Source organism: Podarcis raffonei, chromosome 10 (genome assembly GCF_027172205.1).
Source record: "Podarcis raffonei isolate rPodRaf1 chromosome 10, rPodRaf1.pri, whole genome shotgun sequence".
NCBI lineage: Eukaryota > Metazoa > Chordata > Lepidosauria > Squamata > Lacertidae > Podarcis > Podarcis raffonei.
In genome coordinates, this window is record NC_070611.1 from 68,440,837 (window position 1) to 68,457,213 (window position 16,377).

A 16,377-nucleotide genomic window follows, 5' to 3' on the forward strand; every position below is an offset into this window, starting at 1 on the left:
TACCTCCCTCAGCCCTCAACGGTGGTGATCCCAAGCCCCATGCTGGCCTCCCTTGGTAACATCAGTTACCAAGAAGGAAGGCAAGGCCCTTCAGGCCCTCAGCAGCAGGTGAGTCCCTCTAGCCAACTTTTTACCAAACCACACATTCCAATGATTCTTTGTGGAAGCCATGATGGTTTAAACCAATACAAGCTTGCAGCTCAGATGCATCTCTGAGGATATTTTTATAGATCCGGGTGGCTGCTTATTTAAAGACAGGAGGATTGTGCAAAATGGATTGGAGACTATACTGTTTTCACCCACCTGTATATGAACAAGTTGGTACTTACCAACAGATATTTGGACATCTTCCACTATCCTTTCTGGTCTGGGGAAAAAGGGAGGGATGGCTGCTAACTTGGCCACTGCTCTCATCATCTGGGCCCAGGCGTTCAGTAGGACCCCTGGATTGTCCATTCCACGCACGTCCTCTGAGGCCACTGTCAAGATGATGTTCTCCGTTTCTAACTCAGCCCAGGGAGCAGGGTAGTGGCGGATAGTGTCCTTCCAGGCAGATAGGCTGGTTTCACCTAAATGCATTTATTTTGTTGCAAAATGAAGTAATAACAATTAACTGCATATTCTAGTGTGGAGAAAGGGAAAAAGAAAAAAAGGAATGGATGGGTTTTGGTCAGTGTATTCCCCTCAGTAAGAGCTCCCTCTTGACGATACTGTTGTGAAAAAGGAGCAATGCAGAAGCGAGCTCCAGGTGGCTGGAATGGAAAACAGGATGTTGATGTTATGGGACTGTACCGTGGGAACCAGGGACGGTCTATTCTGTGCACTGAGCACCGGATGTTAGCTCAGAGTGTCACATGACCCTGTACTGGAAGTACATGGGTGGAGTTATTCTCTCTCTGCAGTTGGGATGAGAGGGTACAGACATGATTTCTCTGTACTGCTGGAAAGACAGGAATAAAAGCATGTAAATATATTTCTGTCTGTCTCCGTCCCCTCCCTGGGAATGGGAGGGGGAGGAATGGTGTGTTCTTCTTCACGTTGGGAAGAATCGCCGATTGGAGACCTCCCCTGGTCTTGCCGGGAGTCGCTGGCAGGGAGGTCAACAAGGATTCAAGCCGGGCACCTGGAGGGTGGCCAATTCCTCTGAACTTAGCTGGCTCTGCTGGCTTGAATCAACAGATACTGTTTGTGAGGAGCCTCAGGTTCTGATGATACCTCCAGAGAAAGGGCAGATGGATTCAGGAAGGTTTGCCCTTGCTCCGAGTGGGCTTTATTTTTCATTATGTAGTTGGGTGTGATGTGGCATAATCTAGAAAATGCCTGAACCTCCAAGGATGGTCCCAGATTTACAGAAGCCATCCTGGTTTCTGATTTGGTCACAGAAGGTCCTCCTTTTCTGTAAAGGTAAAGGACCCCTGACCATTAGGTCCAGTTGTGGCCAACTCTGGGGTTGCGGCACTCATCTCGCTTTACTGGCCGAGGGAGCCGGCGTACAGCTTCCGGGTCATGTGGCCAGCATGACAAAGCTGCTTCTGGCGAACCAGAGCAGCGCACGGAAACACCGTTTACCTTCCCGCCATAGTGGTACCTATTTATCTACTTGTACTTTGACGTGCTTTCGAACTGCTAGGTTGGCAGGAGCAGGGACCGAGCAACAGGAGCTCACCCCGTCGCGGGGATTCGAACCGCCGACCTTCTGATCTGCAAGTCCTAGGCTCTGGTTTAACCCACAGCACCACCCCGTCCCCCTCCTTTTCCTTAGGACATCCCTATTTTCATCAGAGAAATGTTGGAAGGTATGGAGTTACGTGACCCGCAAGTCAAGGAGATAAGCAACAATACAACCTTAAGAAGACATTTGAAGGCAGCCCTGTTTAGCGAGAACATAATGATGCAGTTGGGTTCCTGCACATCTTAATTCAAACAGATTTCTGATCTCATGAAATACCTCCCCTGCTTCTTTCAAAGGGAGCCCCCTTACCATGCTTGAAATAAGGAGCCAGTGAAGCCCCTTCAACGGTGACTGATATGGTGCCCACGGAAGACTTCTTTGGCAGCACAATGTACAAGAGGCCGCCCCACAAGCTGGAGACTTCCATTCTTTCACTCGTAACTTTAAACCGCCTGATCACTACTGGAGGACGCAGCAAGTTCTCAGCATTGCTCAGGTCATCGGAATGGCAGCCAATCTGGACCTGGAGAAAAAGACACTGGGTTCAACCAGCAGGTGGTGCAAAATATTAACCCCAAGGGGCAGTTGATAAGGTCTGCTGTTGTTGAAGGCACCGAATATTTTTGAAGACTCAAGGAATGATTGCCTTTCTTTCCACTCTTTATCTAAGGGACTGCATGATACAATTCGGTTATAATCACACGCGATCTTCACAGCAATCTTGTGAGGTGGGATAAGCGCATAGGTGGCAAAGAAGGTCTTTCTGTGAGTGAGGAAGTGGAGATTGGTTAGTTGGGGGAGGGACTGGCATGCTGGGAATTGCAGGTTGGTGCTCAAAGGTGTAAAAAAACAAAAGGTAAAAGTTGTAGGTCCCACAACAAGTTGTTAGGATATTTCCGTTCCACCTTAAAAGGGAGCAGGATGTTTGTGTCACAGCCTGCGTATTTCCTGTCTCACAGGATGTTTCTGTTGTGTCGTTGCTTTCGTTTCCTTCCTTCTTGCCTGAGCAGACCGGAGCAGGCGGTCATGGTTTCTTTGTTCTGACCAACGCTGAATAAACTGTAAATATGCTCTCCTGCTGTGCATCTTTTGCTGTGTGAATTCTGCTGATAGAGTGTGCACCAGCCTAAGAATGTGGCAATCTATTCTGAGGCTTCGTGTCGCTAAGAGATGATACTGCGTGTCTACGGGAGATCGATGGATCGTCTGGCAGCCGGCTTGGGGCTAAGATGGACTTTGTCTCCCTGGCAGTATCCCAACACAAGTGGCTAATAAAACAATCCCATCAAAACCCAGTGTACAGTTAAATCAATGAATAAAATACTAATTATATACAGGGTTGTATTCAACTAACTTTTGCTCAGAGTAGTCACATTGAAATTAATGGAGCCTGGTGAGTTGGGAGGCAGAGACAACATGTTGGGAGATGGAGCCTGGGGGTCAAAGAAGTAGACCTCGTAACACCCTTCAGCTGGGGGATGGGGCCTGGTTGTGCTACGCTTGGCTCCCAAAGGTGCATTTTTCTGCACCTGTCCTTGTAATCCACCTCATCCTGTGCTGTATTATACTTGTAAAATACCAATGTTATAAAGGTTTGTATTCAACGAACTTTTTTTCAGAGTAGCCCCATTGGAAATAATTAACCTCAGTCATGGTCATTGATTTCAGTAGATATACTCTTGAATAGTAAAAGTTAGTGGAATATAACACATCAATCAGAAATACCGGCTAGGGAAGAGGGGATGGGGTCAAGTCTGTCCCCAGGGGAGTGTTTCCAGGCACCTATTCTGATAGGGAAATCTACCGGGAGGGAGAAGGGTTACCAAGAAAACAGCACCAGGGGAAATGATCAACCACCCCCATTCCTCCCAGCAGCCTGGTCCCGATCCTCTTGACAGAGATTTGAGGAGCTAATTGTTTCAACCCAGTTGCTCCCTCAAAGCTGTAGTCAAAGCCCTGACTGATGTTTAAAAAGCATCACCTGCAGCTGAGCACTGATGGCATTGGGTGGAAAGAGTAAGCTGACAGTCTTTGCCGGAGGAACATAAAGGCCGGTGCTTCTCCAAGCTTCGTCTCCTGCAAGGCCAAAGTAAGACATGGAGGTGAATCATTGGTGGTCAGGGATGATGGGAATTGTAGTCTCAAAACATCTGGAGGGCCAAGGTTGAGGAAGCCTGTTCTGTAGAGCCCTCTCACAGTTTGCTTTTTTTTAAAAAAAAAAAAACCCTTTTACTTAATATTTTCATTTATCCAGGTTAAATAATCAGGATTGCTTCTTGAATGAATGCGCTGCATGCACACATTTCAGCCAAATGTGGGCACAAATCCAAGTTTGCCTAATGTGGCTACTTTGTGTCACAGCCAGGAACAGCCAATGTCAAGAGGCCCTGCCGCACACCTGGCCTCCAAGCAGCAGGTTGGGGCTGTGCGGGCGCCCCAGTGTGGCCAATCCATTGCTCCTGCTGGTGTCAGAATGGTCTGAAGGCGAGCACTGTGGGATGCATTCTATGGCAGACCAGCTTCTCTCAGATGGAGAGCTGGAGCGTCTCCCCCCTTGTCCACAGCATGTTCAAAATCAAAGAGAGAGAGAAGCTGAATGACTTAGGAGGAGTTACCCAGTTCTGAGATAATGACGAGAACCAGAAGGAAGGGGGTAGCTGGTTGAGACATCTATTGAGCATGGGGGACCAACCTTCACCACAGACTCGGAGGTCTGAACGTATTAGCAAAGGGGTCAGAGGTAGGGAGGGATTTCCTGTTGGCGCCCAAAATGCTGTGGAAGTTGGATTAGACCAGCCAATTGACCTCCTTGTGCAGAGCTGTGTGATTGTGCTCACAACGTGATGCTGCAATAAAAGGACTATAAATCTTATCAACTGCTTGTTAATTCTTACATGTGAAGATATGGAAGGGGGGAAGGACTCTGCATGCCTGACAGCTGGTGAGCCCACACAGCCCCAGCCTCTCCCCCAAAACCTTGTGTGGGATGTGAAACACAAGAGTAGTTAAGTACAACATTCCTAGAGTGAACATGTTTACACATGGGGAGGAATATTTGTCCAGCCAGCAGGTAAACTTCCTGTTTCCTTCTGGGGTGGGACAGACTTCCTCTGCATGTGACTAGAGGTGGGCGTGGCCTCACCTGTGCAGGTAACGACAAAAGCACAGGGCAGGGCAGCCATCTCTCGGTTTGACTAAATGCATCGAAGAAGCAACGTCTGCTTAGCCAAAGATGCTCTTGGCTTCCCAAGAGAGGACAAAGGGACTGTCTCCTTATAAGATACAGTGGTACCTCAGGTTTAATTCATTCCGGAGGTCTGTTCTTAACCTGAAACTGTTCTTAACCTAAAGCACCACTTTAGCTAATGGGGCTCTTGCTGCCGCAGCACAATTTCTGTTCTCATCCTGAAGCAAGTTCTTAACCCGAGGTAATATTTCTGGGTTAGCGGAGTCTGTAACCTGAAGCGTATGTAATAAAGTGCCACTGTAGTTTCCAGATGTATGTTACTTTTCTAAGCTATGTCTGTCTTCTGGGACCCGATTGTGAACAGAATGTGAGTAAACTCTTTTTATATTCTTATAGAAGACTGTGTCGTGTCTTATCTTTTATAAGGGAATAAGGGGAAAATACCAGGACGGTTATTATAGAGGGTTTAGCGAGCCTGAGCAAACGCATCCGCTGCGAGTTTAAAAAGGAGAATGTTACTCTGCTAAATTGTGAACTTGTTTACACAAGTTGGAAAGGCTATAATCAGACAATATATCTTCCCCTTCATCCCTGAACATTCCCATACCTTGCCCCCTCTCCCCTCCCACCTGGCCAGTGGAAAAGCTACTGCTGGGAGATGGGGAGGAGCAAGGTCACCCCCTCCTCACTGGCTGCTCCTGGGAATGGCAGGGCGGGGAGGCCAACGTGTGCAACCCCCTCACTTTAAATGTGCCAGGGGCTCCTATGACACTGCGAGAACTGTTAATAAATGAGAGAGATGCTTTGTACTGCAACTTGGAGCATGACTGGAACTGAGAGAAATGAGTTCTGAGCCAAGTTCGCAAAACGACCCATTTTCGGATAAGGAGGCAATCAGACAATCTGAAAGGAACAGATTCACCTGAGGGAGATATACTGTGGAACAAACTGGTTTAAAGCGACAAAATCTCTCACCCTCATTTATTCCATTAATCTGAATGACTTGAGGAGGTGCTGTGGGATAGCTTGGAAGGTTTTGAATTAGATGGGGTACTAGGTCTTGAAAACGTGGTAAATTGTTGTAGAGCAGGAATGCCATTTGAATTAAAATGGCTTCATCCGAGTTGCTTTTAATTGGGTTGCTTGCCCTGACACCAGAAATCCCGCAGAGAAGATTTCTAGAAGAAGAGGTGCTGGAGCTCAACATGGACGCCTCCATTATTCTCTGAGTTCTGGTGAGTTCCGGCTGAAAAAACTCGAGCTTGATCAGCTGCAGCATATCCTCATGGACCGAGGAGAGAGGTGGAGAGTCGGTAGCGGGGATGCTCAGGAATGTGGCACAGTCTTTTCCTAGCTTCTTGAGCCATGAGGAATATGGAGGCTGCAGAGCTTGCTTGCTCTGAATGTGCTCCTTGAATTGGAAGAGCGCTTTGCGGAAGTGATAGCTCGAAGCAACAGCACCGGCCTGTCTCGCTGGGTAGCTTTCACCAGGTAGGTTGATACACTCCCCGGTGATCCCAATTCCAAATTTCTTCAGTATCTTGTTTCCTGGATATTGTGCGATGGCGCAGGCGGTGGGATTTTGATAAGTCCAGTACCAAGCTTGTCCACCGATGAGGAGACCACCTCCCTCAGAGACGAATTCGTGGATTCTTTCCTTCTCTTGGTCACTGTAGGCGTTGCAGCAGTACACGCTCAAGCCAGGCTTAAGATCGGTTAGCTCACAAGGGACCCCAGCCTGATTTAACATGGAGTAAAGTTCCTTCAGTTGGTCTCCGACGCCAACTTTCCCTCCCTTTCCAGCAGTAACCCAGTTGATGGCGTTGAGGAGGAAAGTTTTCATGGATTGTCTGTTGAGCATTCCTTCGTGGGAGAAGACCACAACACGTCCCCTGCCGTAGTGGGCGGCTCCAGCAAAGCACTGGAAAGAATCAGTTATGCCCACTGGAAATGCCAGATTCCCATGGATAAGCAGTTCAGAAGGGATCATGCCCTTAAAACAGAAGGTTGTCACGCCATTCAGAAGAGTCTTTAAGTCACCCTCAATGTCTAATCCATGCCTATTTAAAAAAAGAATCGGTAATCCTTTAAACGAGGTTATCACTTCCTGTGTGATCATCTGAATCATTATTGCCTAACTCGGTCCCTTCCTAATGTTTTGGATTCTATCAAGGCCTCTTAGTTTAGCCAATGATCTTGGGGGTCCCAACACTTGGAGGCTCATTGCATTGAAACCAAAGCCATTGCTTTGGCAATTCCATGTGCGGCTAATAATAATATTTTATTATTTATACCCTGCCCATCTGGCTCGGTTGCCCCAGCCACTCTGGGCGGCTTCCAACACATATAAAAACATAATAAAACACCAAACATTGATGGCCACAATCCGATTCGATAGTAAACAGTAAAATTAAGCTTCTGCTCAGTGGGCTTTTGTTTTCCTACCCTTCTTGTCTGCTAAGTTTTCTGAAGTTTTCCCCCCCTGTAATGAAGCTGAAAATCCTTAGTCAAAAGTTTTCTTTGCTAATGAACTTTTGGCTCTGCCTGACATATTGGAACCAGATGTGCCAACTCCCAATAGGCTCCTGCAACTCTGCGGTCTATCAGGACAATGGAGCGCCTTGGAATTTAAGGCCATTCGTGACAAACAAATGCAGTGTTAAGATTAAACACTTCATACTAAGTTTAAATACTCAATGTCTTGGGGGTGGTATTCTGTTCCTGGATCATGACAGCCTGACCACAGTGGTTCGTGCATTGGAAGCGTCAAGGCTTGATTACTGTAACACACTTTATGTGGGGCTGCCCTTGTATCTGGTTCAGAAGCTGTAGCTAGTGCAGAATTTAGCACCCAGACAGACTGCTCTCAAGAGCAGACTACTGGCAGCATGTCACCTGGCTATTGTGAGAGCTTCCCTGCCTAGTGATTTGCTACCAGGCTGGGTTCAATGTTCTTGTATTAATTCACCAAAGCTCTAAACAACTGGGGCCCAATGTACCATCTGAGACACTACACTCTGCCTTGATCGCTCAGGTCTTCCAGTGCTTCACTTCTGGCGATCCCACACACCTCTGAGGTCCAGTCGACCTTCACTAGGGTCTGAGCCTTTAAGGTGGCAGGCTTTGCCCTGTGGAACTCCCTGCCAGTAGACGCCTTCTTTGAGACATCTTCGGAAAACTGACCTGTTTAGACAGGCCTTCACAATACGAATTCCACTTTTTAACCAAGCACTATCAACTGATGTCGTACTGATGTCTTTAATTATGTTTTACAGATATTTATAGATGTTATTTTCTTACAGTTGTCTGCTTCACACCACCTTGATTACATCCTATGAAAGTAAACTGATGGGAAAGGTCAGAAACCAGGAAGATCAAGTATTCCTAAAAGACTGGAGTAAATTTTTAATATACAGTGGTACCTCGGGTTAAGAACTTAATTCGTTCTGGAGGTCCGTTCTTAACCTGAAACTGTTCTTAACCTGAAGCACCACTTTAGCTAATGGGGCCTCCCGCTGCCGCTGCGCCGCCAGAGCACGATTTCTGTTCTCATTCGGAAGCAAAGTTCTTAACCCAAGGTACTATTTCTGGGTTAGCGGAGTCTGTAACCTGAATCGTCTGTAACCCAAGGTACCACTGTATTTAAAAGACCTCTATAAACAGTTAAAATCATTGGCAGGGATATAATGACACTTGTAATGTGGAATTAACTATGGTAACTATAGATATATAATAGATGGATAAGGGTAAAAGATGCAGAATACATTATTTTAAATATGGAACCGATGTAGTGAGAAAAGGAGGTCCGAAGGTTTGAATGAACCTTTTATTTTAATGTTTGAAACAGTTCAAGTTAAAATTATATAAAACCAAGAAAAAAGTATGCATTAGACATATGTAAATAAAACAGACAATAAATAGTGCACTTACTGGGTGATCAAGGGAATCTTTGGCATTTTCTCTTGCACCGGGAAGATCCCATTCTCTCCCATGTTGGCAGTGAAGTACACCCCGGAAACGCTGGTCACCCAGTTGCCAGGAAATTCAGCCAGCACTTTCCCCTTTCCATGTTGATAGGACCAGTACCAGGCCTGTCCGCCAATGAGCAGACCCCCGCCTCTCTTTACAAACTGTACAAGGCCATCAGCTTGCGTGGCATCATAAGCGTCAATGCAGTAGACCCCAAGAGAGTCTCCAAGCCTTGCATCTGGGTGCACCTTGACACCGCTACTGAGGAGCAACTCAGAGAGGGCATCCAGCCTTTTGTGGACACCGATCTGCGCCGTCGAGGATGGCTTGAGCCACTCCAGGCTATTTCTAATGAATGGCAGGAACTGGGGCATTTTCAGCATGGATTCGTGAGCTGTCACCACCATCCGGCCTGCCCCATACCAGGATGCGGCTATTAGTACTTGCCCGTTGGGACTTACAAGGACAGGGAAAGCTTGGTTTCCGGTGAGAAGCAGCTCGCAAGGATTGAACTCCCCAGTGACAGCCAGAGACTCAATACCTTTCACCAAAGATTCGTAAGATTTCCTGGACTCCGTCTGGACTGTTGGGAATGCTGGTCTACAGGTGTATCTGAGAGGACAAAAGAGCATGAGCTTTGCACCTGCAATATCTGTTAAGTTGTGGGTGAACATATCAGACGACACAGCGATTCTTCAAACAGCTCTTGTTTATTCACAGGCCAGAACAGAACTGAACTGAAGGGTTCAGCCAGCCTGCTTATATAGAGTTCCACTAGAAGGCAACAGTAACCGTTTTCTGTAACTATCCAATCACTGAATGTCACTTTCAGTCCCTTATTTGCATATGTAGACCTGAGTGAAAACTAACTACAGTATCCCCCTGCTGGCCCAGGGTGAGAACTTCAGTACATAACAATATCCATCTGTAATTCCCCATGAAACCTTGCTAAAAATGTACAATCTTACCAGACTTCAGTTCCTTTGGCTCTTCCCTGTACAGTTGTACCTCGGAAGTAAAACGGAATCCGTTCCGGAAGTCCGTTCAACTGTCAAAGCGTTTGAAAACCTAACTGCAGCTTCTGATTGGCTGCCGGAAGCTGCTGCAGCCAATCAGAAGCCCCACCAGATGTTCAGGTTCCAAAAGAACATTCACATACCGGAACAATCACTTCCATGTTTGCAGTGTTCAGGAGCCAAAACATCTGAGTTCCAGGGTGTTGGGCATCCAAGGTGCAACTGCATATACTTGTTAAGCTCTGCTATATTAATACCCAGGCAGCAGTTAGCTTGAGAAAAAATTCAGTGGGGTAAAAGGTAGCTTGCCCAGCCCTTGGTCTTTGGACCATCCTTCCTGTGTCTCTGCCGCCTCCATAACAATTAATGGAGCTATTCCATCCTATTTGGTGTGTCCTTAATAGATTCGTAAGCCCATTGAAAAAGAAGAAGAAGAAGAGTTTGGATTTGATATCCCGCCTTTCACTCCCTTTAAGGAGTCTCAAAGCGGCTCACATTCTCCTTTCCCTTCCTCCCCCACAACAAACACTCTGTGAGGTGAGTGGGGCTGAGAGACTTCAAAGAAGTGTGACTGGCCCAAGGTCACCCAGCAGCTGCATGTGGAGGAGCGGAGACGTGAACCCGGTTCACCAGATTACGAGTCCACCGCTCTGAACCACTATACCACACTGGCTCTGACCTGATTGATTCGGACAAAACCAGTGTTCAGAATTAGCCAGGAGGCTGAGGATTGTCAGAATGCAAAAGCTTCAAGGAGTCTTTTCGCCATGTGTGGTGACTCAGACTTAAGAATAAAATTGGTGCTGAGGGTGCAGCCTATTCCTCCCTCCCCGACTCAAGTAAGAAAGTGCCTCTTTTCTCAATGCAGCAAGAGTCACCCTTGACAAAATGGTTGCTAGACTTTCCAGGAGCCATGTGTCAAAATAGCTTTTCTACCCTATTTTTTAAACACTGGACAAAACGCCTACTTTTTTGAAGGGCAGTCACTGCAGAGGGAGCTCAGGTTGAAATAACTTAGGTGATTTCTTAATTTATCCGAAGAGAGCATGGGGATGCTCATCCTTCACTATTTCCCACGAAAACTTTGGAGTGAAACCTGTGTTTCTTAATAAGGGGAGCAAAAGCCTCAAAAACGCCCTACTTACAGAGCTTACAGTACTGGTGCTTAGAAGCCAATTTTATTTGGGGCATCGTCCTGGGGATCAGTGCTGTTTCTTTGTGCAAAGAGGGGCCGGAACTCACCATGAACGCCTCCGTTGTTCTCTTACAATGGCAATGCCATAATTTTAATTTTATTGGAATTTTATTTACAACATAACACAAACCCCCCAATACACAAATCTACCCTCATTAAATGTGAACATAACATACAGTGAGCATAACATACAACAATACAAACAACCAAATAAAAGACTTCCTTTATCCTGTATCTGGCCTCCTTATTTACTTCTTATAAACTGTTTCCTTTATGAATAATTATTAAGATTTTTCTAATTATAACTTAAATATCCACAAAGTCTCCTGCAGACATTAATCAAAACACTGTTTTGTGAAGTATTCTCTGCATTTCCCCCATGCTTTTTGAAACTCTTGTCTAGTGTGATCTCTAATTGCCTCTCTTAATCTAGCCAGTACAATATACTCTTAACATCTTGCCATTCCTTTTTTGTTGGCACAGTTTCTTCTTTCTAGTTTTTAGCAATTAGGATCCTTGCCACTCCTGTGGCATAGAGGAATCTCTTGCTGTGCCTGTGTCCATTATCCCTAGTAGAAAAGCTTCTGTATTTTTCATAAAGTTATATTTAAACCTTTTTTTAAGCTCGTCATACACTGCGTTCCAGAAGCTTTTTTTTTTTCACAGGTCCCCTCTGTTTTACCACACCTCCAGCACAGATTTGTTTTTGTCTTAAACATTTTAGCTATTTGGGTAGGAGTTAAGCACCATCTATAAAACATCTTGATTAGGTTTTCCCTCAATTGTCAAAATAAACTGGCCAGCCTTGGGTTCTCTATACCTGAATTTGTTTGTGAATTGCCGTGTGTCTGTGAATATCTGCAAATGATGACCTTGATAACAGCTTTTCAAAGTCTGACAGTCATTCACTTCCAGCACCATCACTGCTGCCCTTATAATGGCAATGGAGCCCACCTGAGAGGTGCTGGAACTGAGTTCCGGCAAGTTCCGGCTGGAAAAAAGCCCTGCTGAGGGCTATAACCTATTTATGTGGCAGGTAGGTCGTTCCCCACCCCCAAATTTATACTTAGGATAGATTATGCTTTAAAAGAATATCTATGCGCTCTATACGCATTCTATCACACAAAAAATGGGTGTGTATGTTGTCATTATTTTGGCATTGCTTAAGGGCCCATAATGCATCTGACAGCTAGGATAAGTTTTCGCTTTTCTGATTATTTGGGGCAGGCAGATTCATTATGGTTTTCTTCCTCTCCGTATGCACCAATAGGGAGGGGGTAATTTCCCCATAATGAATCTTGCTGGGTCTATCTGTTGGTCATCCCAAATTGTGACATGATATCAGGGACGGAATATTTCAAACAAATTTTCACTCAAACCTCATTTGTCAAACGTAATCTGCTTTGGAAGACTGTTAGACTTCTGAAACATTCGACAACTGAAAATGGAAGCCTTAATACAATAGGGAAACTCAAAACAGAAGCCGTGTACCACGTTTGGCTTTTGAAAATCGTTCGAAAACCGGAGCAGTTACTTCCAGGTTTTTAGCGTTCAGGAGCCAAAATGTTAAAAAAGGGAGCCGTTTGAGAACCAAAGTTTGACTGTAGCATTGTTTCTTCTCCCAAGAAGAATAAATGGAGATAAAGAGGTATACTTACTCAGGGCTTGGGGGAACCTCTGGTATATCCTGTTGCACAGGGAATACTCCGTTGTCTCCCACAGCAGCGGTGAAGTACACTCCAGCCATGCCAATCACCCGGTTGCCAGGAAATTCAGCCAGCACCTTCTCTTTTCCATGTTGATAGGACCAATGCCAGGCCTGCCCTCCAATGAGTAGACCCCCGCCTCTCTCTACAAACTGAGCAAGGCTGCCAGCTTGTGTGTCGTCATAGGCATTGATACAGTAGACCCCAAAGGAGTCTCCAAGCCTGGCGTTTGGATGCACCTGAACAGAATTCCTGAGCAGCAGATCAGAGAGAGTGGCCATGTTCCGATGGACGCCCACTTCTGCTGTTGGGGACGGCTTGAGCCACTCTAGGCTATTTCTAATGAACGGCAGGAACTGGGGCATTTGTAGCATGGCTTCATGCGCCGTCACCACCATCCGGCCTGCCCCGTACCAGGATGCGGCTATTAGTACGTTACCCTTCGTACTCACCAACACAGGGAAAGCTTGGTCTCCGGTGAGAAGGAGCTTGCAAGGGTTGAAGCCCCCGGTGACATCAAAATACTGAATACCTTTCACCAGTGACGAATAAGAATTTCTGGAGTGCATCTGGGACATTGAGACTGCTGGACCGCTTACAGAACTGGAAGACCAAGAAATAACACATACACACCCAAAGAAAACACGTTAAAAATTTCCTGTCCACCTGCAAGGTCCATACATATTTCCCATGTGAAACCTACATAAAGTACACAAGCAAGCCATCTTGTGTGTGTGTGTGATCATTCTCTTAAATTTGTTGTTGTCGCACATTTATACAAGAAGCAACAATGTGCAGTTGTACTGTGGATCCCGAACGCCTTGCAAGTTGAATGTTTGGGCTCCGGAACGCCGCAAACCCAGAAGTGATTGTTCCGGTTTCCGAACTATTTTTGGAAGCCGAACGTCCGATGGGGCTTCTGCAACTTCCAGTTGGCTTTGGTTTCTGAATGTTTTGGAAGTCAGATGGACTTCGGGAATAGATTCAGTTCAACTTCCAAGGTGTAAGTGTATATTGTACCACCCTACATTCCACTCCACAAAAGCACATTTCCATACTAGGTTTTTTTAACCAAAAAATTAGGTTTAAAATGGGGGCTCGTCTTACACACGGGTAGTGCTGAGGGGTGTTTGCTTAATTTGGAGTTCCCCAAAATGGGGGGGGGTGTCTTATACATGGGGACATCTTATACACCGAAAAATACGGTACATCTAACATTCCACCCAAAATTATCATTCCACCCAAAATTATCATTCCACAAGCTGCCATGCATCGTTGAAGGCCTGTCCCCATATTAAAGGACCCCCAAGTCCAGTCGTGGATGATTCTGGGGTTGCAGCGCTCATCTCGCTTTACTGGCCGAGGGAGCCGGTGTTTGTCTGCAGAGTTTTTCCTGGTCATGTAGCCAGCAGGACTAAGCAGCTTCTGGTGAAACCAGAGCAGTGTACGGAAACGCCATTCACCTTCCTGCCTATTTATCTACTTGTACTTCGACGTTCTTTTGAACTGATAATTTGGCAGGAGCTGGGACCGAACAACGGGAGCTCACCCCGTTGCGGGGATTCGAACTGCTGACCTTCCGATCAGCAAGCCCAAGGCTCAATGGTTTACACCACAGCGCCACCTGTGCCCCTGTCCCCATATTGCATTGATGTAATAAAGTGATGTCAGGTTGATTGTTAATTAGCGCTTTTCCTGTCTGCTCAACTCTCCTGGGTATAAGTTTCTCAGGGTTAATTCCCAGAGTTGTGAGATCCAGATCTCAAACAGGTTTGCATTTAGACCCTAGCAGTGCCGGATCTACGTATTAGGATAAACAAGCTATAGCTTAGGGCCCCACTCTCTTGGGGAGCCCCAAAAAAATTAAAAGAAAAACAACTACTGGATGTACATTTCCAAAATTCAAGATAAAAGACAAATAAAATAAAACCTACATAACAACAGTGTTTTGTGTTGTGTAGGCTCCTAAGATGTAAGTCAGACATTCCCAAACTCAGCCCTCCAGATGTTTTGGGACTACAATTCCCATCATCCCTGACCACTGGTCCTGTTAGCTAGCGATGATGGGAGTTGTAGTCCTAAGTTTGGGGGTGCCTGGTGTAAGTAATGGGCCCTGCCTGCTAGCCTACTTCTTAATTGTATTTCAGTTCAAAAATTACTTTGATAAAAGTAATGTTATGTGCAAATGGCTTTAGATACCTATGAGGCCCATAAATTACAATATAGCATATATTCAACACAAAAAAACAGTGACAGTTTGTTGTTGACCAAGGACAGCTGGGCATATAAAGGACCCCATTACCTTCAGCAGCTCAGGGCCTCATCAAACCTAAATCCGGCTTTGCGCCCTAGAACACCTCTTAGGCTTCTTCCTTAACTTTGACACTTTCAGTTGGGTTTGGGCCATGCCTTTGGACCCCTGCGTAAGGTGTTAGGGCCGTCTTAAGAATATCCGGCGCCGTGGTGCAAAGATCCCTCACCCCGTCACAGGGATTCGAACCACGACCTTCTGATCAGCAAATCCTAGGCTCTGTGGTTTAACCCACATTACCACCCGTGTCCCTTAATCTGGATCTACAAGGCTGTTTAAGAATGAGTGGATTAATGGCTTACCGCTACCAGAAGATTCCTCAAAACTTGCAACTGAAAAGCAGTGGCGACAGAGCTTTCCCTCTTCTGCTTTCGCGGAGAGCTGTGTCTGGTGCTGAGTCGCTGCTTCAGATGGGCAGGTTGCTCAGAACTGCTTTGAATTCTTGTAAGGCTTTTGCATGAATCTGATATGCAGAGTGCAAGGAGCTAGTACGGTCTGTTTCCCTATGTGACCGTAAAAAGTGAAAGTGAAAGATTAAACTGTTCCAAATTTGTACTTTGCATGTCAACGACCTGGAATGAAAAGCATATGACACACACAAAAAGTTACATTGATTTCTTTCTCTTTTAATTAAAGACACTCCTTTTTCTTCTTTGCAGATGAAACTCATCCACAGTTTATTAGCTGCCTTCAGAATGTAAGAAATAGCTTAAAGCTTCTAATGAGCAAGTGTTGCCACATTTTCACAGGCAGTGGAAAGTTTTCTTGCTGAGCCTGTCCTTTGTAGCTGAAGGAGGACAATCTTGAGTCAGTTTGTTCAGAGGCAAGTCTCACTTATCGCAATGGAAACTTACTCCCTTGCAAATGTGTTTATCATTGCAGCCTCAAATTGCCCTTGTTTTTTGCCGTGGCTACTGGTTGCTCTTTGCTATAAGAAAACAGACAAGGCAATTTGCTTGCGCTAGTTGCTCCCTTTCTAATACAGTACTAGGATTCTTTTCTAGCCAGCACTGTTGCACACCTGCTTCTCTGTTTCACATACCTGGCAAGAGCCACACAGGAAGTTGTCCTTTTGATGCCTTCCTCGGAACTGTCAGGTGAGCAGAACCGGCGTGTCACTTTACAGTGCTATTCTTTCTGCAATTCGGCTGTCTCAGTTTGGCCTGTACCTTAGGGCAGAATTAAATGTCGTGTTCCAGAGTCGTGTTTTCTCGCCAGCGTGTCCGAGAAGTAGTTCCGGGAACTTCTGGGCAAGTGGCCAAAATAATCTCTGATAGTTTAATGTTGTTTATTTAAGCAGATTTCTGCTGCAGCCACGGTA

At 45.8% G+C, this 16,377-nt stretch overlaps 1 protein-coding gene across 2 annotated transcripts in view; it reads right to left on the reverse strand.

The window, feature by feature from the left end:
* Positions 1 to 15,935, reverse strand: part of LOC128422744 (TRPM8 channel-associated factor homolog) — a 28,354-nt gene extending 12,419 nt beyond the window's left edge. The window contains exons 1-7 of one of the 2 annotated variants that reach the window (XM_053407171.1): positions 15,359 to 15,935; positions 12,698 to 13,348; positions 8,790 to 9,440; positions 5,835 to 6,919; positions 3,654 to 3,748; positions 1,982 to 2,195; positions 330 to 569 (exon numbers count right to left, since the gene is read on the reverse strand). In XM_053407171.1, coding sequence (XP_053263146.1) covers positions 330 to 569; positions 1,982 to 2,195; positions 3,654 to 3,748; positions 5,835 to 6,919; positions 8,790 to 9,440; positions 12,698 to 13,323 — 2,911 coding nt within the window. In that variant the 5' untranslated portion in view covers positions 13,324 to 13,348; positions 15,359 to 15,935. Of the gene's footprint in view, positions 1 to 329; positions 570 to 1,981; positions 2,196 to 3,653; positions 3,749 to 5,834; positions 6,920 to 8,789; positions 9,441 to 12,697; positions 13,360 to 15,358 lie in introns of those variants that run through there. The other variant, XM_053407173.1, reaches the window with a different exon arrangement.
* Positions 15,936 to 16,377: the final 442 nt, after the last annotated feature.